The 25,481-nt window shown below is 44.8% G+C and overlaps 1 protein-coding gene across 1 annotated transcript in view; it reads right to left on the bottom strand.

The window, feature by feature from the left end:
* FBXO11 (F-box protein 11) overlaps positions 1-25,481 on the bottom strand; it is a 43,551-nt gene that overhangs the window by 2,208 nt on the left and 15,862 nt on the right. The window contains exons 4-11 of the mRNA XM_070527273.1: positions 25,112-25,422; positions 23,720-24,004; positions 23,037-23,255; positions 19,025-19,432; positions 9,202-9,539; positions 7,183-7,622; positions 6,112-6,220; positions 4,319-4,417 (exon numbers count right to left, since the gene is read on the bottom strand). Of these exons, the coding sequence (XP_070383374.1) occupies positions 4,319-4,417; positions 6,112-6,220; positions 7,183-7,622; positions 9,202-9,539; positions 19,025-19,432; positions 23,037-23,255; positions 23,720-24,004; positions 25,112-25,422 (2,209 nt within the window). The remainder of the gene's footprint in view (positions 1-4,318; positions 4,418-6,111; positions 6,221-7,182; positions 7,623-9,201; positions 9,540-19,024; positions 19,433-23,036; positions 23,256-23,719; positions 24,005-25,111; positions 25,423-25,481) is intronic.

Consider the following 25,481-nt stretch of genomic DNA (forward strand, 5'->3'; position numbering starts at 1 on the left):
ACTCGTTCACATGTTCTCAGTTCTTTTTCGCAGTCAATGCCACTTCTGTATGAGCAATTCCTACCTACCAACCTGTGAAACTAAAATTTGTAAAAAATCTTGCAGACACAACGGGGAAAGGAGTAAAAGCACACATTCTTCTAAAGTTTGCTCTTGCACATTTAGCGGGACACATACATACATCAACAATTTACTGTTAGACACAGCAAAAGGAACCCTGGAACAGCAGAAGCTGACGAGCAACGTATTCATTTTAGATCAGTTACTTTTTCAGATTTTGCTGGTGCCGATTACACCTGCTTCAGTAACTTGCCTGTCTAAACTTGCTCGAAGTCTGTACCCTGCCGAAATATAAGAGGGCGACACAAATACCACTCCCAATTTCCTTTTTGCATGCATTTTTTGGAACACTGCACACACAAAATTATTTTTCTTTTATATTGACACTGCAACATATGTAAGAGCATAGAACAAGCCAAAATTCATAAACTTAATGGAAGATTTGGGAAAGCCAGCAGGTGTGGAAAATACCAACCCATGGAGATTTCCATTCAAGTGCGCAAAGGCATGCAATAACAAAAGCAGCGAGTGCATGTTCGTGAAGGCATGAAAGACGACGAATTCCACTGTTGGTGCAGCTAGCTTAATTCTCGAGCGAGTGCGTCGGTCAATAAAATTTTCACATTGACATCGGCAATGGGTTTCAGTGGAGGTCATTTTGAGCAGCTAGTAGAAGTGACTTGCAACTTAAGGGGAGACACAGGTCTGGGGGGGGGGGGGCATGATAAAATGGGTTTCTTGAAAGTGGTATAGTATTCGTAATATACAAACACTGCCGCATGTTTTGACTAACTTTCCCGCATCATGAATCAATATTTTAGCTGCAATATCAATTTATGTAACCGTCGCGAGCTATATTTTGACAGAAAGAAGCATAAGAAGGGGGCTTTTTTCACGCCATGTCGCTGCTGAACGACGTTTGCTGTCACGGCCATCTTGGTCGCATTGGAAAGAACTACTTCACTTCTTCAATTTCCTGCCACATTTTCGTTTGTCCACCTATTCGCTATTTATAAATACTGCACCGAAAAAAGTCCCAGCGTGTGACCCCATTTGCCCATTCAGTGCACGTGACTAAATAAAGTCCTGCGATTAGCTTAGGCAGCTGGCGTCATCTGCTACAGCGCATGAACGCATTTGAAAAGCGAACTGCAATGCCATCTTGAAAGCCGCTAGTGTAGCATGTAGGGAGGTTGCAATGTCGCAAGTTTGCCACTCGAAACAAGTTCGGCAAGAAAGTGAGCGCACTACAACTTCGAAAAGTGCTTCGACCCTGCCGAAAAACACAGCGACGACCACGACGCAGGATGCAACAGACCTGGCGAGAGCGAGCTAGGCTTAACAACATCGCCGGCCGATAATGATAACAGGAACAGCGTTCAGCACGACAACGACACAAAGATGGTGCAGCCAGCGGAAATTGAACGTGTACGAGCGTCAACGACAGTGCGGACGAGCTGGCGGAGATGGAGTAATGCTTTTATGTTATCAGTGCAGAAGCCATAAGCGTTTTGGTCTCACGTCTAAAGTGCAGTCTCTGTGGCGGCTCCGTGACTTTTGAATCAGAGGAGCGAGAATAAGGCCTTGCCGTCAAGCTCCTCGCCATTTGTGAAAACTGCGGCGATGTTGTTTCCGAGTGGAGCTCGCCACATGTGAAAAACAGTATAACGGTCAACACCTTTGTAGTGAACATTCTCGCCGTTTGTGCGATGATTAGCACTGGAAATTGACAAACCGATGAACGACGTTTTTGCTGCAATGAATATCTTGCACCGTGGTCTTCATAACAAAATGTGGCAAGGCTATCTCAAGCAGAAGCTGGCGCCAGCGTCGTCGTCTGCTGTCGAAAAGCTGATGGGCGCGTGTGCACTATAAGTGAAGTCATTGTATAATGACTTGAAACTTGCGAACTCCAGGAATACCTTATTTACTCGCATAATGATTGCACTTCTTTGTAAAAAAAATTGACACAAATTCGGGGGTGCAATCATTAAGCGGATTAATTTCCCACGAAAAAAAACATTTTTTTTTAAATTTTCATCCTGCATTTGCTGCAGGATGACAACAGGGCAACAAGCAGGTGGCTGCCGCTGAACAGTGCGGGACACCAAAACAAAAATGGCAGCCAGCAGAGCAAACCAAACGCGCCGAATGAGATTTTCTTCTTCTCGTGAGTACATTACGCGCATTGAAACAGTTTCTTCCATATCAGTAATGAATAATATTGTAAATATCGGCAAGTTTGCGACAATAACTTAGCCATGTCCACTTTGAGGGGACAGAAACAGAGGTGGGTGCGCTGCGGAAACTGCAGCATTTGTCTTCACTACTATCCTGCAATATGCATTATTTTTCTTTCTTACGAAAGTAATCCAGCGCTACTTCTTAAGCTGAGGATACGGAAAGAGTCAAGTCTGTCAAGTCTGTCAAGTCTTTCGGTTTCCTTGTCTTAAAAAGTAGTGCTGGATTACTTTCATAAAAAAGAAAAATAGTGACTTATCACAATTCAAAATTTTTAGCTAAGTCCGTACCCTAATGTGAAAAAGAATAGAACAGTCATCGCAGAGCAGCACGACTCTCAACTAAGGGCAGGAATAGCCGAGCATTAAGAACTTAAAGTGGAACCTCAATATATCGAACAGCACGGTGATCACAAAATAGCTTGATATAGCCAGAATTCGATATATAAAATCATGTAAAAAATGCGTCAGAAGCTTCTGCAAATTACTCAATGAACCAAGGGCGCAATCGGGAATCGTTGTTCTGAACACACATTCAGTTGCACCGCGTGCAATTGGCCTAGGCCGCGCCGACTTCGGCAGCCAGGAGCGCAGGGTCAATTGCACAGCATGCAATTAGCCTAGGCCGTGCCGACTTCGTCTGCTGCGCGAATTCGTCGCGACCTAGGCCAATTGCGCACAGTGAAACCGAATGCGCGCTCCGGACAACGATCCCCGATCGCGCTCCAATCGTGGCGCAGTAAATACTCACTTGAAGCTTTGCACAAAGTATTTACGTATTTATTTCGCTGAAAGTACTGCAGCAGCGTAGCCTGCTTCTTATTGGCAGCCGCATGCTTAAACATGGAGTGCTCAACATAGTCTAAGGATCCACAAGCAATAGGGCCCCGCCGCAGTCAGGAGCAGGGCGACATCAGTGCTTGCGGGATCAACCTCGGCAGCGCGTTTGTTTAGCCGCTACTTCTGCTGCAATCTCCATGTCCACCAATCGAAGTATTTTGAAACACTGTCAGTAACAAAGTGTTAAGCGGCGCCTGCCAAGACTATTGAGTGAGCCCAGTAAGTGCGCGCGTCTTTGTAGATGCAAACCACCGGTCCTCGTGAGGTGCGGCAGGCACAGAGCGTGGCACTGAGGAGGAGTCAGTGCGACAAATGCAATGCATCGTTGACGTTGTCGAACTAGCCAAGCCGCTGCGTGCGTACGCCGCTACGTTCAAATGGCACCTTCGCCGTGATCAATGTGTGCAGGTATAGTGCGCAGCAGTTGGGAAGGCCCATCGTGCCAACGCAATCTTCGACAGGGTAGCAGCAAAACTCACCGCCAGTCAACAGAGCGCATGTGGTCTGGGGTGACGGAGTTCTATATATCCATTTTACAATTAACCAAGAAATAAAAAATTAAAAATGCACACAATCTTCCAAATGAAATAGAAAGTGTTTTATATGTGCAATAATTCGATACATCTATGTTCGATATATAGAGGTTTGACTGTACTAGTGAAAAACAAACTCCCCATCAAATAGGGAAAAAATGTAACCTTTTGTTTAGTTTGCTCTTTACACTCAACAGAGCCCACTGCCCATAGGCTTCCAGTGTTCCAGACATGCATGCATTTGCTTTAAGGCTACATGACACTTCGATTAACGGAACAGTAAAGAAACTTTCTCCTAACAAGGGTGCACTGCAGATGTGTCAGGCGTGACTGAAGTGTAACACCCCAGCTGCCATAGTGTATGCTGCTTACAGTGGCTACTGTATACAGCGGCTATTGTTTCCATGATACAGCGGTGTGTCATGATACAAGGCTATAAAGAAATCAGTTAAAAATAAAGTGTACAAGCTGGTCTCTGGTCAGCATGAAGCAGCTCTTTTCTTTTGGGTTTCAATCTTGGCTTTACTGGAAGAAACCTTGCATGGGGTCATTCAAATGAACACACCTCAACAACCAAGTTCCACTATTGCACATCTGCTATGCCATGTAACGAGACAAGACAAACTAATTAAGCAGACAGCTCACCTGTCGTGCCGTATGAACTCCACTTCATGACCTGAGTGACACGTCTTGATGCAGTTGACACAAATGGCGTTACGGTCAGTCGTGTTGCACGTCTTGCAGCTGCAACAGCATGGGATTGACCGTGTCAGACTTGCCATGGTAAAGGGATTATTGCGGTTCACCACGGTAAACTGTGTATATTTCACCACACAACACGGCTGAATTGTGGCAAAGCTGACCAGTCAAATTTGAGTTATATGACGATGGCTAATTTAACTTTGAGTCGGACTAAAATTAACCAAAATATCAAATTAACCGTAGTTGAATTACCAGAAGTCTACAGCATAGACATATACATTGACTAAAGCTTTTAATTGAGCAGCTGGAATGCCAGCAATGTTTGTTTTACTGTCAGCCCAAGAAAGGGTCTTTATAGGAGTTAAAAATAAATATAGCTGCATGCCAAGCGAAAAATGACAAGGCAGTACAATTGCAGTATCTATAAAGATTGACATGCGGTGAACAAAGATAAAATACACTCGTTTTATGCGTATCAGAAACAAAAATACATGCTAAGACACATTCACATCACAGAAGATAAGAGACTCTGAACCAGCCACAAAAGCACTGACGGAGTAAGATATGAAAATTGAATTTGGTGAGTCATTCCATTCTTAATCACCGTCGGAAAAAAGCTGTATTTAAATGTATCATTCCGTGTAACTGACGGCTGTATGTATAAACTGTGCCTGTGTCTAGAGCGTTGATCTGGTGAAATTAAACACAGTTCACATAAATTAATTTTAACCTGATTATGAATAGTTAGAAATACACATTTTTATCGGTCAAACTTAGTCCTTAGTTCTAAAGCGGAAAGGTTTGCACAACAGCATAGTTCAGTAGGAGATTGCCCGCGCTGATATTTATTAAAAATGAATCTGGAAGTCAGTCGTTGAACTCTCCAACTTATGACATTTAGTAGCTGCGTGAGGGTCCCATACTACCTTAGCATATTCATAATTGGCCGTATTAGTATCTTACATGTCAAGCTTTCCACTTCAGGAGTTGCGCTATACAATCTTCGCCTGAGGACTCACAGAACTGCATTTGCCCTGCTACAGACTTCATTGATGTGGGTGTTCCACCTCAAGTCAAGGGTAAATATTAATCCTAAATATTTACATTCTGTTACTCTTTTTAATTCATGGGGCCTGATTCTGTATTTATACCTCAGGGGCGCCTTCTTCCTTGTTACAGTCGCCAACCAATAAATCGGACAAAGATAATCCAGACATGGACGGTAATTCGGACAGCTTCGCGGCACCATCAATGGCCCGATAGACAATATTTCGGACAGCCGCCAGCTCTGCCGCCCATTATCTCTTCTCACAAGCTAGACAAGACATCAAGTATGGCCTCAGAGACGTGAGACATCAAATATGGCCTCAGAGATTGCTCATTAGACGGTAATCCCAGAGACCTTGCTTTGGTCACAGCACTACGCCTGAGAGAGTTAACTCCAAATGTGGATCTTCGAGGTTTTGCCTAATTATAGGTCGCATCAACATCGCGATCATCACATCCTATTCCAGCAACCCCGCGCATGGCCTGCTCTCGCCATTCTGTTTGTTGAGTTGCGGAGATCATGAATTAATTGCCTCAATAGGAAGATATGTTCTACAGGAGAGTTCGGAGCCCTGTATACCCCCCCTCCCCCCTATGAATACAGTGCAAATTATTCAATTTTGTTCTAATCCTGTCACATTCCATGTGATAGGAAACCAGGCTGCAGATGGTAAGGACCCCACACTTACCGGTAAAAGTCGTGCATGGGAAAACTGGTGTAGCTGGAGATCTTGTACAGGCACTGGCCACTGGTGACAGCCTTCTCAACTGCATTGTGGTTGTCAAAGATGCGGTTCCCTGCAACCAAAATAAAAGCAAGCACTCAGGTTGCACACCTAAAAGGCATCAAAAGGCTGCACTTGATACTTAGAAGCATGCATGATCAGCTGTTCTTCCATCAATTCCAGCTTCACTTGAATTATAAGCCAGGAGAGTAATAGCACAAGTTGGCCACTGCAGTAAGGCAATATGATATGTGCACTGAAGCATGTAGTGAAATCGGAATCATTCACATTTGCATCCTACAGAGGGTAGCACAGCTCTTGCATCAGTTTATGGAGTAAATTAGCACACTTGCAGAGAAACATTTAATACTAACGAACCATATCTGGAAAGCGAGCACTGCTAGAATGGCCAGTAAGCAGTAATAATTAGTAACACAATAAGCAATAACATTTTATGACACAAAGTCACACACTTGCCATAGCGCATGTTATGGAAAGCTATGGATTAACCTTCACCACCAAGGGGCTATTTAGTGTGCCAACAATTTTAATTCTGCATCCAACCAGGTGCCTTTATGCAAAGCAGCACTAATAAATGCTGCTGTACTGTTCTATAAATAATGTTTTCAATGATGCAACTAAATTACAAATGGATTCATGTCACACTTGAGAAATGGCAACTGTAAATGCACATGAAACAGTTTGCAGTCACAAACCTCCATAACTGGTAAGTCATCGATTCTCCCCGATAGTTTTCCCATATGTGGCCTACTCTTACATAAGAGCTCAACACTTGCAGGCTCAGTCTTTTGTTTCTTTAGAATGAAATGTAATCCTCCTTTACCAATAAACATTTAGCTAAATGAGAGTGCACATTGTAAAATTTATGACATTATAGCAAGCTGATGTAGGAACATTGTGTTTGCACTGTTTCCATGCTACCAAGCCTCCCAGTAAGCGTAACTAGTGCAAAGAAGGTCCTTGATGATGAGACAACTCTGTATTGGCATGAGTGCACAAGACAAGGCAACGCACCTTTCAGAATTGGCTGGACGCCACTTGCCAGGCAAAGGCCTCCAAACCGGTTGTTGAAGATCTGGTTGAACTCAAGCGTGGCGGTGGCATTATTGGTGATCTCGACACCTGCAGCCAGGCCGTCGAAGATCCGGTTCCGTCGCAATACCGGGTGACTCTGGGTAGATATGAGCACACCGGCTTGTGCATTGCGAAAGATGTCATTTTCTTCGAGCACGCCCTTGCCACCGTTGAAGATGCAGACGCCACCATCACGGCCGTCGTAGATCTTGTTGCGCCGCAAGGTAGGGTTGCTGTCCGTCTTGATCCAGACACCAGCCATGGCATTGTCAAATATTTCATTCTGTTCTAGCACGCCGAGACCACCATTGTAGACCAGCACACCACCGTTCTGGCCACCCCATATTTTGTTGCGACGGATGATTGGGTTGCTGCCCGTCCTGCAGAACCAAGAAAAGGTGGCATTGGTCTCATGGGTAATCCCAGCATAAGCTGATCATGATCAGCAGCGGGTTTAAACCCTTCAGTGTCACAATATTAACCTAAATTATTAATAGAACTTGCCAAATTTTCTTTTATTACTGAAAAATCCTTTTCAATAAACAATGTAGAGAATATTTTAAGCATTTTTCATACATAAGAAATTTAAATAATTCATTGCAAAACTAAAGCTTAAAGGTACTATACAGTCAACAGCGATTTTTCGGTGTCCCTAGGGGTAGCGAAAATGTCCGAAAAAATGAATGCATGCTTTTCACTGCCCCCAAGGGCCCAAATTGCCACAAGCATGTTCAAAATAGCTCTGAAGGCATGTCAATACACTTATTAGGTGTATTGGTGCTCGTCCTGTGACAGGAGGTGGCAGGTGCATGCGTCTGTCCCGTGACAAGTGCCCCTTCCCACTCTTGGTATACTTCGCGCACGCTTCAACGCGTAACTGCTGTATTGAGGCGAAGCTGACTTGCGGGAACCGGTATTATGGAATGCGTCGTGCTTTCCAAGCTTCGAAGCAATGGCGAGGATTACAAAGTCGGAGTCAGCACCAATGCTGATAGTCAATTCTTTCAATGAAAAACATGGCATCGAACAGCATGAAGCTTGGCAGCGAATGTCAAAGCAGGTAGGCCTTTTGTTGCCACGGTGGTGGCTGCTACTGCTAGCGGATCTGCAAGCGAGAGCGCCTGTTCCACGAGGTGATATAATCAAGATGGTAGTGGTGGCGGCTTCGATAACGCCGTTTCGTACCTGCGGTCACAGCAAAAAGTCAGTGAAATTCCACAGCAAAGGGCTTTTTGCATCTGCAATTTCAGACATTCTAATACATTGGCTATATGAAGTACATGGCAGTACTGCAAAGGAATCCGAAAAATCGGTCGTTGAATGTGCAAGATATAGCAAGGTATAGTCTGTTTTTATTTTCTCTGAACCAGAAGACACACAAGCTAAAGAAGAGGAGAGAACTGCAGCTCGCATCAAGTAGTCTCGTTAGTGCATCCTGTGATAGCACTGCCTTTTCTGTCCTGTACATATTTCAACACCACTTGTAAGCCACTATCAACCAATTAGTCCACCTTGACATCTTGGTAAAGAGCCTTTACAGAACGTCCAATATTGTTCCCTCACAAGTCATCACTTATCTATGGCAGTTCACCCACAATTTGAGGCTAGAAATTCCATATGCTAAAATAGGGTGCTCTCTCTCCCCTTTCTTTTAATGCATTAGGCATATCTTGCATGCTAATATTTCACCACCGCACCTAAGCTGTGCCTTGTTGACACTGACACACATACATATGAATGTTCATGAATGTTGGCTAGAAAATGCCAGCTCTGAACTAGACTTTCATTTCGCAGATGGATCATGCTGCCCAAGTAGTGTAGGAAATCCTATGCTGTACGAGAAATTTGACTTGAAAGCTCCATATGTTGTATTACTGAAACAACTTGAATCTCCTACTTTCTACAAAGATACAAAACAATGTGGGTGCGAAAATTACCATGAAGAAAGGGGAGACGCACCTGATTTGGACGCCCGAGTAAAGGTGGTTGAAGATGTCATTCTCCTCGAGGCGGCCGTGGCCGTTGTCATAGAAGTAGACGCCCACTTGTTTGCCCGAGTGGATACGGTTCCGCCGCAGCACAGGCGTGCTGCCTGTCGTGATCCAGACGCCCGCCAGTGTGTTGGCGTACACCTCGTTCTCCTCGATGAGGCCCTGACCCTTTTCGTGCACATAGATGCCCCCGTGCTGGCCATGGTGGATCTTGTTGTAGCGCACAATGGGGTCACTGCTTGTCCGTATCTGAATGCCTGCCAGAGCATTGCCATGGATGTTGTTGTGCTCAATCAGGCCCCGACCCTGCAAGACAGCAATTGAAGGCACATTGACACCAGCCGCCAAAAGGAAATTCCAGAAGCCCTGGCCATTCAGAGAAGACAGTCGTCTAAATGAGAAACAGGCTGAGCTTATTTTCAAGGCAAATTCTGAATCAAATTCATTTGAACAACTTTGGCAAGTGCTAACTTCTCACTGCCGCCACTGTGTGCAAGCAATTGATTATAATGCAGAAGCAAAAAGAATGGAACATTACATGGCTTGGAATGCAAGCTTTCTTTGATGTCATGTTAACTTTGTGTGATGATTGTCTTTTCAGTCACCGGACAATACCAACATGCGAAGCAGCACCTAACGGCCTCTTATGGGTCAGAGACATCATCTAGTTTAAGTTGATAAATGTATCTTGCTGCCTGATGATTTTACATTTAATTAAAAAACATTTGGGATGTCTTTGAGGAAAGCCTACATCTCTTTTTTTTTTCTACAGTGCTTCCATGCACAGCACACTTACCACATTGCACACTACCTTACCACATTGCATGGCTACTGGACCAATGCACATTAATTTGCCACATAAAATTGAGCAACACCAATTGTCCATGCAGCACTGCTTGACCACTGGAGCACACTTTCTTCACCCGGGTCTCAATGGCAGAAATCCCACCTGAAACTTCTGCCATGCCAAGGAAACATTATTGACAAAAGGAAACATGGCAGAACTGAAACAGCAATACCGTGGCTCGGCTAAGTTTGAGTGATAAGAAAGGTTTCTTCAAAAGCACAGGAGGCATGACCTCCTACTGTAAACTGCCAAAAGAAAATTTATTGTTGATTGAACTAAGCGGGAAAACATGACGAAGTGTGCAATTTAGTGTACCGACTACAAATACGCAATTACTGACATGCAAAGCGAACCCTAACATCATTTAGCTCAAGGTAGTGTTGCACTCAAAGACAACAGTTTCCGACGAGTTTCTCAATAACAATTTGGGCCATGTCCCAAAACATTTGCAATGACACACTTTTAATTTAAAGGAAGTGAGATATCTCAATGGGCTATTTCAACACCAGGTCATCTGGCCCATATTCAAAAGGTTATGCTGCTTACAACTGAAAAATTTGTTTTGAAAACGGGCTTTGAATACACCTGCACACAGTGGTAAAAACAATGTAGACAAACATGCAAATTCTGGGAGTGTGGCAATGAAAACTCTTTTTGTATTTATTTAGGGGAATGAATTGATGAATTATGGCATGCAGGTGTGATTTGCTATGCTGATATCCTAACTGAAATCAGTTTTGTGCTATCTGTTATAGTTTACAAGTTAAAACACTTGACAGCCTCTAATGGTTATCCCCAAATTAATTCATTAATTACACCTAAGTTCGCCAAGATTTTTACATCCGCTAGTTCACGAAGGCCCATTGTGTGCAATAAAGCTGTTGGTTTATTTTTTAAATGCCGAAATGAGCATAAAAATATCTTTTGCACTTCCCTATGCATATTGTCAAACTTTTGCAAAAGCCCATTAAGAATTTTTTTATGAAGTGCAGTTAGAAATGGACAGCTGTATTACACTAATCAATGTTTCAGGATCTAAGAGCAAAAGACAAAATGATTTTGTCTTCATTCGTTGTGAAGTGGCACTGGGATGACTGAAAGCAACTACACAAGAAATGAAAGGTCAGAGAACAGATCTCAAAGTTTCATTTGTTATAAAAATTGAAATATTTACTTTGAGCACCTAAAACCCACCTGCGATGTAGTCCTTTACTTGTGAGGACACATTTTCTCCACATTTTGATGTGGTTTTTCGCTTCTTTGCAGCAGTTTCGAGCACCTTAGTTGCCTTTTTTAATGCATCGTGCATCCATGCATCGTACAGAGGTAGACGACAATGCATTCACAATGTCCGCTCTCATATCCTCTCGTTGTGCAAACTGTTCAATAGTGAGAGTTGGAGCTTAAATCCGCAGCTAAATATTTGAAGCGAAAACTTCCACTCTTGCCACCGTCGTGGTGCCATCACTACCACACGTGGGCACGCTGTCACCACCGCAAGCGGACGCGCCATCACCACAGCCCACGGTCACGCCGTCAGCACTGCAGGCGGATGCACTTTCCCGGTCACCCATGTGTACCGGTCGTGCCTCATCGACAAGCTCGGTGGAATCCACTTCTACGAGTAGTTTTCTCCCTCTGTTACACACCTTTCATGGTCTTCAGTACATGAGGGCCGTTCTGAACTTGATTTCTTTGGGGCTCATCACAGAACATGTACTTAAGGGGGGACGCGGGTCTTGAAATCGCGAAAAATGGTTAAAAATGGCAATTTTCAAAAATTGCGTTTTTGAAGTCTTTAATGTCCCAACTATGCCTCTACAAAATATTATGGCTCAATTCCTACTCGAAGTATAAAAAAAACGGCAATTTAGAAACGTCGGTGAGCCGAAATTGAACGCCAAGCGCGAAGATTTGCCTCATTTTCAAGCTGCCGTAGCTCCGCGCGACGCGAACCGATCGGCGCCATCTTGGTCTCGTTTGAAAGCTGGTTTCCCGCTCTCCATTCTGGCGCCCCTCGGCACGCTGTAGACCCTCGTGCAGCGGAGCGATCGGCACCCCAAGCACCCGTTCTCAAGAGCGAAATCGTCGCGAGACAGCCGCTGATTGGGTGAAGCGGGCGCCTCCCCGAGGCGCAGCCCTCTGATTGGCCGTGACGCATGCTTCGCCTGCCGCGGCCCCGCGGCCGCGTTGTTCCACTCCTTCGCGTCGTCTGCTTTCGCCGGCGCGCACGTCATTTTTCGCATTCCTCTTGTATTTTTCGTTCTGCCTTTTTCTTTATCGTTCTTGTAGATATTTTGGCTATTGAGTCGCCTCTTTTAACCACGAATTTCTTGCTTTTGCGTGCCTGGTGTCTTTGTTCCGCGTGTCACGATGGCGCGAGACGCGCGCTTGAAAGCAAGCACGCGAAAAGCAGTCAGCAAAAAGAGGCGCGCATGGAATAAGAGCGCTACATCGTCGAGAACTACAGCTTCGGTGATGCCGCAAGCTGCTGTGGCATAGAGATATGGCTGTGGCCTTGGTGGATGCGGCTGGACAGTCCCGATCGGTGTCAACTTCGGTGTTACCGCAAGTCTCTGCAGTGCCGGTGGATGCGCCTGGACTAAGCCCGTCGAAAATGCTAACTTTTGAAACGCTGCAAGTCGCTTCGGATTCCGTGTCGTCGGAAGCGGCCGAGCCGGCTGACCTAAGCCTAACGTCGACTTCGGCGTTTCCGAACGCCGCTTCGGTGCCGACGGACGCGGCTGAACCGAGCTCGCGTGCTCAACGCTTCGACGCGGTGTTTTGCGCGGAGTGCGCGGGGCGTGAAAAGTACGCAGACAACATTAAAACTTCATTGGCGAAGAAGTCCGCGACTTCCCGCAAGTTCGAGCTAATGAACGTCGGCGCAGCAAGTAATGACGACTTTCTGAGTTTTTTTTTTTTGCCAAGTAACAATGCAATACAGAGGTTTTCACAATCTTTACATGAACAGATTTCTTTGAGTTTGGTGTTATTGTGTTCAGTAATGACTGGGCTGCATGCTAAAGCATTAAATTTTTCCATGTGATAGGTAAACAAAAGTGGCAGAGTAAGCAAAACTTTGAATGCAATTTTCTCAGCTTTGCTTTTTCGATCAAATGCCTTTGCCTTACAGAACTTTTTATAATGTTTGCATCAACTGATTTTATTGAATTAGGTATCATTTTTTTCAGTAAAACCTCAACTACATCCTAAAGCTTTCCATTTTTCATTAAACCCATTAGACTAGCAATTAGGTCAGATGTAAGCTAATTACTCCCGCATTGTTTTTTTCTTCCTACTTTGTTATTCATTCATGACCTATATGATCACTTTTTAAAAATTTCTTTAGCTTTAGGATGTGCAGTGGGCCCTTGGAAATGACAGCCATTCTTTGAAACTAGTTTTTTTAATTAAGAAATTATAATAATGGCCCGTAAGAAAAGACCTATGTGGGATTAATTATTTTGCAATATCTTCATTTATAGATGAGATATATAAAATCTGAATATATATTTGGGATCAGCATTCAAAGATATATCTGCATGCCAATTTTCAGGAAGATATGTTACGAAATAAAAAAAAAGTTTTCAAGACCCTCATCCCCCCTTAAGCTGCCACGATTGTCAATCACGTTCACTGGAACTTGCAGCTTGCTGCACAAATGCACGCGAGAGAGGTTCGGCAGCAATTCAAATCTCCAGTAGCCAATAGGAGTATGGCTTGTGCCCCACCTAACTACTGCACCCTATCGCAATGCCGCATTTGTCTTTTTAATGCTTGCGTTTGCTAGTTTATTTTTCTGTGGAGGAATATGTTGCTTCAGCTATCTTTAGCTCCTATCTCTATTCGTCACGATGATACAAAGATGGCAGCACTGCGTCAACGGACAGCTGAGTGATCGGCGGTGTGACGGGGCCTTCCAAAGCCCAATTTTTTTATGACAGCACTCTAGATTAGTGTTGTTCTTTCAAATTCTACCACGTATTTTACTATTTCACCAGGAGGTAAATAAAGGTCCATGGATCGTAAAAAAATTAATAAAATATAATATTTTGACAATTTCACAACTTCAATTGCCGCATACCCCCTTAAACATTAACCCAGATAAACGTAAGCATTCATTAAGTCTTGCATGAAATACTAATGTAAAAGCAAAATTTTAGTTGATATTATAAATCTGATCTATCAGAGGGTGGCACAGATGTAGATAGGTCTGAATAAGTGAGTTGATAAAAAGATCCTTGCTCTTAAAAATTTGTTGGCAACAGTACAGTCAAATACGAGTATATCAAACCTGTTTACATCAAATTATCTCGTGTATCAAACATTATGATTACACTGAACAAAAATAGCTACTCTTGATATATTGAATATCAAGTGAAGCAAAGGTGGCAGGGAAACCCGCTGACACCTCCCCCCCCTCGAAGTGGTTTAGCTTAGCGGCTCACGGGCAGCTCTATCATCCACCAGCTCTCCCTACCGCGACTGTGCCACGTCGGATGAGCTGTTGACACACCACTGCAAAAAATTATCCTGGCCCACCCACAGAGCTTGTTCAGACAGTCAATCAGAGCCTTTTGTGTTCTTGTCATGCAAGTGCATGTTGTCTCGCTGCTTTTCTCACCGATTTTGTTCGAAACTGCTTCAGATATGCCAGCTTCCACGTGCTTGGTGATGACTGAAAATTCTGATGAGTGGAACGAAGCCGTTGCCAATGTTGCCAAAGTTTGGAGCAAACTGTCAGGATTTCCTGAAGCCATTGACAGTCAACGTGTTTATGAGTGCGGATGATGGTGTCGGGACCACGGGAGAGCTTGCAAACCAGGACTACGTTGGCCACATCGTACTGAACACAAGTGAAGGCAGGTACAATTAAGGGGGGATGAGGGTCTTGAAAACTTTTTTTTTATTTCTTAACGTATCTTCCTGAAAATTCGCATGCAGATATATCTTTCAATGCTGATTCCAAATATATATTCAGATTTGATATATCCCATTTAGAAATGAAGATATCGCAAAATAACTTATCCCACATAGGTCTTTTGTTACGGGCCATTATGGTAATTTCTTAATTAAAAAAACTAGTTTTAAAGAATAGCTGTCATTTCCAAGGACCTACTGCACATCCTAAAGCTAAAGAAATTTTTTAAAAGTCATCATATAGGTCATGAATGAATATCAAAGTAGGAAGAAAAAAACAATGCAGGAGTAATTAGCTTACACCTGACCTAATTGCTAGTCTATTTGGTTTAATGAAAAATGGAAAGCTTTAGGATGCAGCTGAGGTTTCACTGAAAAAAATGATACCTAATTCAATAAAATCAGTTGATGCAAACATTATGAAAAGTTCCGTAAGGCAAAGGCATTTGATCGAAAAAGCAAAGCTGAGAAAATTGCATTCAAAGTTTTGCTTACTCTGCCACTTTTGTTTACCTATCACATGGAAAAATTTAATGCTTTAGCATGCAGCCCAGTCATTACTGAACACAATAACACCAAACTCACAGAAATCTGTTCATGTAAAGATTGTGAAAACTTCTGTATTGCGTTGGCCTTTGACAAAAAAAGCTCAAAAAGTCACCTGCTATTTTCTATGAATCTGCCACACATTCACAAAAGTCCTGGGCAGTAGTCCTGGGTTCTGTCAGGCTTGTGTTTCTTGGCCATCCTCTTCTTCACCTTTTCAGCGTTGGTGTGACTTTTATCAGACCTGCACAGCCTCTGCTTATCTTTCTCAAGGCTCCTACGAATGAGGCAGCTCCCAGGACTGTAACCAAGCTGTGCTGCAACAGCTCTGCTGGTTGCTGCCATTCCTTGGTTGAAGCGAGAAACTGCTTCTGCAACAGCTCTTTCAACAGCCAGCAAAGAGTCATGCGTGTTCTTGGAGCTTTGGCTCCAAATGACAGAGTGTAGGCACTCAATGGCGTTCTGTGTCATGCCATCTTTGCAGCGCTCCAAGAGGGCCTCGTCGCCCAGCCTTGCAAAGATTGGCTCAAGAGCAGTGCGAACGTGGCCTGGCAGAGGGTTTTTGTGTGGTGACGGCTCCACTTGGTTCGCCAAAGCACGATTGAAGGCACACCACGAATCAACCCCTTGAGGACAGCAACTGTGGTCTGGGGCTTCATCTGTCGAGGTCATGTGCAACAGCGTGGCATGCACTGCCTTTTTCATGCCTGCAACGTCGTGGCTGTGGCTCCGCAAGGCATACCCATAGTAGTTTGTAATTTTCTTTATCTTATCTTGGGTGAGGTTGCCCTTTCCGCCAAGAGATTCTCCTTGTGCCTTCTTCTTCTCCACCAAGTTGCGAAGAGCCGTCCCCATCCGCTTGTGGACATGGTTCAAGCAGTCTTTCTTTTCAATGGATATATATCCATACACTTCTCCTGAGGTCAATGCATGAAAGGTGCGGCTATCACCATCAGAAAGTATAGTTGTGTACCGCAACCCATTTTTTTCCAGAGACCTGTTGAACAAAATGATAGCTGCTTCAGTCTCCATCCGGCCGGCATTGCAGTCGATGTTTTTCATGCACTTGTGGTTCATAGCCCAGTCACCGTACCCATCATCACTGGGATCAGGTGCCCCTTGGCACCCACGACAGTACCTCGAGAGCACAACATGGTCCAGTACTAGGCCAGTGTATAGCTCTATGATGCAGCCTACTGCAATATTTGAATTGTGACCACGTGTTTTCCATGTGCCATCAAATATGACATCTACATTTCCTGGTGGATTCAGGAAGTTCTTGTACATGTCCTTCACCACTTTGACGCTTGCTGCTTCTGTAGCAGTAGCTACTGCCTGGCAAGCTTTCACCATGGTGTCCATATGCCCCCTGAAAGTCTTGTGGTGAAGTCCTCGGTGAGAGAGGTTCATGGTGGCACAAAAATCTGCTAGGGCAGTCGCTCCCTTGCCTATACTTTGAATTCCCTTCATTGCCCGCAAATTGACTTCAAAGGGCGTGATGTTGGATTTCCCGGGCACTCGTGGCGACGAGAAGTGCCGCTCGGCGAAATCGCAATTTGAGCATGTGAGCTCCAACTTCACTGCTAGGCCGTATTCTCTCTCACTGCACTTTGCGAGTTGGAGAGTGGTCATCCCACACTTGCTGCAGCTTGTGGACACAAACATCTTCTTTAGCACTGAGAGATCAACGATGATGTACTCTGTGCCGCGATCGTCATCTTCACTTGCTGTGCCGACGTTCATTAGCTCGAACTTGCGGGAAGTCGCGGACTGCTTCGCCAATGAAGTTTTAACGTTGTCTGCGTAATTTTCGTGCCCCGCGCACTCCGCCTCCGTGAAAAACACCGTGTCGAAGCGTTGAGCACGCGAGCTCGGTTCAGCCGCGTCCGTCGGCACCGAAGCGGCGTGCGGAAACGCTGAAGTCAACGTTAGGCTTAGGTCAGCCGGCTCGGCCGCTTCCGACGACACGGAATCCGAAGCGACTTGCAGCGTCTCAAAAGTTGGCATTTTCGACGGGCTTAGTCCAGGCGCATCCACCGGCACTGCACAGACTTGCGGTAACGAAGTTGACACTGATCGGCACTGTCCAGCCGCGTCCACAGGCGAAGCTAGCGTCGACGGGGTTTGTTCAGCCGCGTCCACCGGCGAAGCTGTTGTTGGCGAGCTCAGTCCTGCCGCATCCACCAAGGGCACAGCAGCTTGCGGCATCACCGAAGCTGTAGTTCTCGACGATGTAGCGCTGTTCTTATTCCATGCGCGTCTCTTTTTGCCGACTGCTTTTCGCGTGCTTGCTTTCAAGCGCGCGTCTCGCGCCATCGTGACACGCGGAACAAAGCCACCAGGCACGCAAAAGCAAGAAATTCGTGGTTAAAAGAAGCGACCCAATAGCCAAAATATCTAGAAGAACGATAAAGAAAAAGGCAGAACGAAAAATACTAGGAAACAAAGAGGAGCTCGAAAAATGACGTGCGTCCAGGCGAAAGCAGACGACGTGAAGGAGTCGGACAACGCGGCCGCGGAAGGCGAAGCATACGTCACGGCCAATCAGAGGGCTGCGCCTCGAGGAGGCGCCCGGTTCACCCAATCAGCGGCTGTCTCGCGACGATTTCCCGCTTGAGAACGGGTGCCAATCCCTCCGCTGCACGAGGGTCTACAGCGTGCCGAGGGGCGCCAGAATGGAGAGCGGGAAACCAGCTTTCAAACGAGACCAAGATGGCGCCGATCGGTACGCGTCGCGCGGAGCTACGGCAGCTTGAAAATGAGGCAAATCTTCGCGCTTGGCGTTCAATTTCGGCTCACCGACGTTTATAAATTACCGTTTATTTTATACTTCGAGTAGGAATTGCGCCATAATATTTTGTAGAGGCATAGTTGGGACATTAAGGACTTCAAAAACGCAATTTTTGAAAATTGCCATTTTTGACCATTTTTCGCGATTTCAAGACCCGCGTCCCCCCTTAAGGAAGCAACAAGGATCCTCTGCCTGCATCCTCCAAGGTGATTGGTTCACTCACACTAGTCGAGCGCCTCTGCGCGAATGTGGAATGAGTTGCTCAAGCAGAAGATACGCGACTATTTCATGTCAAACTAAGGTAGTTTCATCAGTAAGGTGCTTTTATAAATGGCATGTGCTTTTATGACATCCCAATTCTTTAGCCCGCTATATCAAATTATGCCCTACATTGAACTGACAGGAGTTTCTTTTTGCGAGTTCAATATAACAGGGTTCGACCGCATTAGTATCCTTTCAAACTTATTTTTCCTGTACTTAGACTCAAATGAAGAATAGTTAAATCATTGGTGTCAATATGACAGTCGTAAACAAATTCTTAAACCAGGCACTTGATAAAATCACAATTCTTTGCAGGTAGAGTAGGGTGTTCTATGCTTTTAGTTCCGTCGATTCACTGCTTTCAGTTTCAATCATGCAGTAGTGACATGCATAGTTCAGTACATTAATCACACAAAGACCTACCTCGCCAAAAATGTAGACGCCACCCTGGTGGCCATTGTAGATATCATTGCGGCGGATGGTGGGGTTAGAGTGCGACGTGATCCAGACGCCGGCAAAGTTGTTGGAGTGGATTTTGTTTTCCATGAACTGACCCCGGCCACTTTCGTGCACGTAAATGCCCCCGGTCTGGCCATGGTGGATCTCGCAGCGTACCACCGTGGGGTTAGCACCTGCCTTCACCTCAAAGCCCGCAATGCGGTTGTTGTGGATGTCATTGGCCTCAAAGTAGCCCAGGCCATTGTCGAAGGTGAACACACCAACGTCGCGACCATGATGAATGTGATTACGCCGCATGATGGGATTGGCATGGTTCTTGACCCACACGCCTGCCAGTGCGTTGCGGCTGATCTCGTTCTCTTCATAGATGCCCTGCACCAAGAGCACAAGTACGTCAGAAAATTTATTTTACTGATCAGCCTAGACTAATCACTTCCCTTGCACAAAAAGAAAGCAATTGTGATGAAAACTTTGCCTATGATACCTGTCTGCCTTTGCAGTATCATGTTGCACTGATATCTCCCTTTTTTTAGTGTAACCAATAGACATAATGCATGTCACAATTTATGAAGTGTATGCAACAATCTCTTGCCTTGCAAACACTAATAGGCTACTAAGACAGTAGCCAGAATACCCGTCGCCCATATGAAGCATTGCACTAGATTCCATATCAAACAATAGTGAAAACATCCTGAAAGTGATCAAATGAGAATACAGCCCCAATTGTACTTCTAAAACATAAGAGTTGAACCTCATTATAATGAATTTGCATCTAGTACACAAATAACTTCATTATTCCCAGTAGTTAAAAGCATGCCCATTTATGCTGGCAAGAAAAAAATGAGTTTTAGATTTTACTGCATTATATCTGCATACGTTATAATGAGCTTCGACCATACCTTGTTCATACATTTTGAAAAAATGAAAGGTGGAGAAAAAAACATACTAACCGGCAACATTAATACGATATGATCTGGAATCACTAAAAAATCTGACAAACTCAACTGTAGTCGACATGTACATTATGCAAAGCATTGTGCGCTGTACTGGTGGGGCCGGAGCAGCCCGAGACATCTGCTGTCGTTTTTGCGGCTTCAATAAGCATACATTTGTGCTGTTCGAATTTAGCCTGGGTCAACAGCTTCAAGCGGGGCATTTTGGCGAGAAGTTTTGACGCGCTCACCCGGTGTGCCAAATATTGTATTTACTCGATTCTAACATGCCCTCGATTGTAACACGCACCCGTTTTTTCGTGACCAAAAAAGAAAATAATAATAAACAAACAAATAAACCACCCTGATTGTAACGCTGCTTTCGATATACACAAAGATCGATGCCGTGCCGAGCTCCACCCACAGGACAAACTCCAACCTGCTCTTCACACACTCATCGCCAAAGTATACATCGTGCCCACTTCACTGGTGAACACTTTTCATGTACCTTGAACACACGCATGAGCTACAGCTCTCTTCTGGGCGTTTTCCGTTCGTTTGGCCTGTGTGCTTTAATTATAGCTTGTTTATTGTGCTCCTTTACAAGTGGATTCATCGTTTCCAATGACTCTCACCATCGTGATTTCATTTATCTAAAGCGCCTGCACTCGAAGCCACACAGCTTCGCAACAGCACCGTAACCTGCTAAAGGCACCAAGCTGTGTTGCCAATGCTAACAATTTGCAACCTGCGACGAATGACAGGACTTGGTGACATACTTTGGAGGATGACTCATTAGTAGACTTTCATTGATTCGAGCCTGATTGGTAGACATAACTGGTCTAATTATCCAGCGAGTCAAATTGTATAATTATTCGGTGAAGGAATGCAAGACCACACTTGGCAGTATTGCCTTAAAAGTAGGGGTGTGCGAGTATTGGAAAATTTCGAACATTATTGAATATTATTTTTTTAAATACTTGTATTCAATACGAAAACTACGTATTCGAAAATGCTCGCTTATTCGATTGGATATGAATATTCAAAACAAATCCAATATATTGCTGGCTGTGCGGCAGCAAAACTTGTTCTTCGCATTTATTTCTATCTAATCTAAGAAATTGTGCCCAATTTTGTGCTTAATTTTGTGATAATTTAATGCTGCTGACGAAGTTTCACCTGTAAAACACGCTTACCTACTGGACGTCTAAGCTTTGCAGGAAAGCCAGCCTCTCAGTAGCAACGGGCATGGGTTTGCAAGCAATGAGGGTGCACTCTTTCGCAGGCTCCACCCGCAGCCTGAGCTTACTGCTTGACAGCTAATGCGAGGAGTGGCGGCTGGTACAGGGTCAAATGCCTCTGAGTTTACAGGAAGTTGATGCCGTATAATAAGGCCCAGGTAGGTGAGAACGGACTAGTGGAAATTACTCCAATTTTCCAAAGCTAACATGACAAATACGCAATATTTTAGCCTAACGGCTTACTAGTTAAATTTTTTTTAACAGTGACAATGTAACTGCAGCGTTCCAACATGTTAAAATGAGCCAGCTTGCTAATCAATGCATGTGCTATCATTTTCAATATTTGATGCTATTTGTATACAATTCGCATTTGAAAATTTAAATATTCGTGCACCCCTACCTAAAAAGTTAACTTCACCTCGATAAAATGGTGCATGTTTTTGTCATTTGAGCACTCATGGTCCTTGGAGCCAATCATGAGTTGCCAATTCGGTCACATGCTCAAACTGGCCAATAATAGCGTGCGCCACAAATTTCTTTTTCTGTTGTTTTTTCGTGACCGCAGTGCCGGCAAGGTTGCCAACCGAAAAAAAATATCTAGAAACGTGAGCTTACGAATGATACCAAAATGGCCCTGGCAGAGCGCATAGTTAACTAGTTATGTGCGACAAAAATCGGGCGCAATTTATCTACAACTTAAAGGGCAAGACTTGCGGATTCGCACCTATAGATCTACATGGAACTACATGGTATTTTGTAACTAAATTTCGGAGATAGGCGCGAAAACACGTCAGAAATGCGGGAAATAAAAATTGAAAATTCAAATTTTGGGTTGATTTTTGTTCCCAAAGACCCAGGTCCCCCCAATTATTTACACACGCACCTGTGCCGTCTCCGGTCACGGTACAAGCACTGAGATGCCTAGTAAGTTTGCTGGCAGGCCTTCAGAATTTTCGATAGACCCAAGCTCTTTTGTTGGCTTTGAACATCCCCTCGACTTTCCGAGTTCTTGCATCTTCCCACCTTCCTTTTCACTAGCTTTCCCTAAACACAGATTGTTGTACTTCACTTCTCAGCGCACATATAATTAAGGAATGCATACTAGGCCCTGTTAACAGCCTCATATACAAGACACGCATGGCAGGCAAAACAAGGGCACAAATTGCCACAGCAACATCAGAAACAGCTCTGAATGGCTGCCAGCATGCTTACTAGGTGGCTCGGTGGTCATACTAGGACCGAAGATGGTGCTGTGCTCACCTGTATATTTATAAATGTGTACTAGTTCTGTGACAGCGCCTCCTTTTCGTGCTGGGTATGCTTCACCGCAAAAATATGCGTATGCTTCGCCACATAACACAGATATATTGCGGCGAAGCTGATCAGCTATACTTCAATTATTCGGCAAAGGCCAATTTTGAGGTAGAAATAACGAAGGTTTGGGAACTTAGAAATGTATGGGTGCCTGCCGGGACCTGCTGTCAGGATCGAATTAACTGGAGTCAAGTTAACTAAGGTCTACCTGTAGGAAAAGTAGAAAAGTTCTAAGCTAGCATGCTACTCCAAATAGGAAAAGGAGAAATGGGATGGAAGAAGAGAGTGATGAAAGATTACGGAAATAAGGGATGCATACAAACATGCAAGAATGTGATGTGAATTCACCAAGCACACATCAAGTGCCAAACTAGCACTTTCCAATAATGTTAACAGTGCTTAGAGATAACCGATTGCATGCTTGCCATGTTCACTTTCCCTTGCTGTCCAATGCCGCTTGTGATCTGCACTATGGAAGAACGAGCTCACCTGGGCATAGTCAGTTATGTACAGCCCCACATTCTCGCAGTCAGAGATGTCACAGCTGCGCAGGCAGGGCTCGGCACCAGTCCCGCTGACGCACACGGCTGCCCCGACCACCGACGTGCTCCGGATGATGCAATGGTCCACCGTTGGCGAGCAGTTCTCGTTGATCTCGAGGCAGTAATGCTTGTGGTGCGGCACTGACGACGTAATGTCGGGCGTGAACTGAAGCAGACAAAAGAGCAGTGTGATAACCTGCTCCCAACAATACAAGCGGCCTAACTTTCTAATACATGGTGCGGAAAAGCAGGCATGTAAACATGAACACAATATAATTCTGTGCCTTCCTTCTTTTCCCACCACTGTGCAACCTTTCAATTTCATGGCCCAACATGGTTATGTTGTGCTACAATATTGGCAAATAAAACATGAAGAAATCAAACACAGAACAAACCAGGTGAGGTGAAGCATTCTTACATTTCTGCAAGAACACGAATTACAGAAGTTCCTAGCAACACATATGGCAACAGGTTATAAAGGGCACTGGAGTCTACCCAGTGGTTTTAACGAGCTAGCTTATTTTTCTTCTGTCGAGCGTTTTAGGTAACTTCCATTTTTTGCTTTTTTCCCCTCAACAGCTGCTCTGAAAATTCAGACTCTGAAATCTGGGCACTGCAGCCACCACTCACCTTGAGCGTCAGGTATCCGAGGTATGCTCCACGGGCACCCTCCACGAAGGTGACCGTTGAGTCAGAGTCGCGCTCGAGGATGACATGCTCAGCAACATTGCCAGGCGCTGCCCCAATCAGCGCCACACCGGTGTCTACGATGAGGAACTCCCCCTTGTACGTGCCCGCATGTACGAAGATGACAGGCCGATCAACATCCTCGCAGAAGTTGAATGCCGTCTCTATGGTATCAAAGTAGCTCAGCGATCGGCCGCGATACCTCTGTGGCTGGCCGTCGTACTGCGCCTGCATAGAAGGAAGCCAAATTATTAGTGGTCAAGCAAGCAAGACCACAGGCTACCAGAAATTAACACAAGCTCCACAAGGTCAGTCATATGTATAAGGGGATGCTGACCCGAAGTAAAAAAAAGACGTGCTTCGGCTCCTAGACAAAAGCTTTGTTCACACTGTTCAATTAGGACCTCCTCCTCCTCTTGTATGCAACATCAATTTAAATCGGTAGTTATACAGTGCAACAAAAGTGGACAATCACTTTAGCATATGCTAAATAGGATGAAGACGAAAGCCTGCCTTCTCACGAGACATTCATTACATTACTTGACATTTTAATTCTAATGCGTTGTTACTTCCTATTACTTGTTTTCTCCCACCAAAGGTCATAGGTTTGAGTGTCTTAATTAACTCTATATTATATATAGAGTTAATTATATTATTATATTATATTATTACCGATATTATTATATATATTATTCTATATTATTACCAGGCCCCATAGCAAATTTGGGTTTTACACTGGAAGTTGTTACGCGTCCTCTAGGGAGCATTCTGCCACAAAAATTTTTCAAGACAGCTCATTAATAGCCAAGATCGAAATATTTCAGTGCTGCCAACCCACGATTTCAGAAGGCGAGCTCCACTGCATAGCGAGACACTCTCTCCACTTGCCCCGTCTAGCTTCCGCAAGCGAAATTATTTCCCTGTGTTCTCCCATACCAGACCTCAAAGATCGCGTGACGCATACTTCACGGGCCCCGCCTTTCATTTTTTTTCTCCTCGTATTTTTTTTTTTCCCTTGCGGCGCTACACCCTTCGTCTGACGGCGTAGCGCGCGAGCTGTTATGATGTGCCGTTTCACAAAGCGCACGATTTTGCGCGCTGTAAACAAGGACACATGACTAACGGTATATTTTAGTGCTAAACAAATACTGAGGCAGAACAACCGGATCACAGAGCATGATCACGTGCTGGAAAGCAGTATAAAATGGCATAGTTTCGGTACCTGCGCACATGACTGCACGACCATGGGAACAAATAGACGAAGCGGAAGTACATCTCTCTTGCTTTGGTACAAATGCACAAACAAAACACAAATGCCACGAGGAAGAAGCTTACCTGGAAGTGCGGCCGTACATGGATGCCGCGGTACAGCTGCCGGAAGCTCTCCTTCCAGGGGTTGGGACAGTCAGCCTCCTCAGGGGCCACAAACTCAAACTTGCACGGCGCCGGGTGGAAGAGGGGCAGGTCATACTCAAACACATTTTGGTAAAGGGTCTTCCAAAGCTCCGTGTCATTGGAGATGGCATGGAAGCGCCGGCACACCTGTGCCACCCGGCACAGGTCCTGCTCCAGCAAGTACGAGAAGATGGTGAGCAGCACTTCGTCCGGCACCTCGAGCAGGAGGTAGTGTGCCGCACTGCTCCCATCTGCACAAGAGAAGCTGCCAACATGAGCGGACTCATACTCTTCCGCTCGGCCTCACTAA

This window comes from Dermacentor albipictus, chromosome 10 (genome assembly GCF_038994185.2).
Source record: "Dermacentor albipictus isolate Rhodes 1998 colony chromosome 10, USDA_Dalb.pri_finalv2, whole genome shotgun sequence".
Lineage (NCBI taxonomy): Eukaryota > Metazoa > Arthropoda > Arachnida > Ixodida > Ixodidae > Dermacentor > Dermacentor albipictus.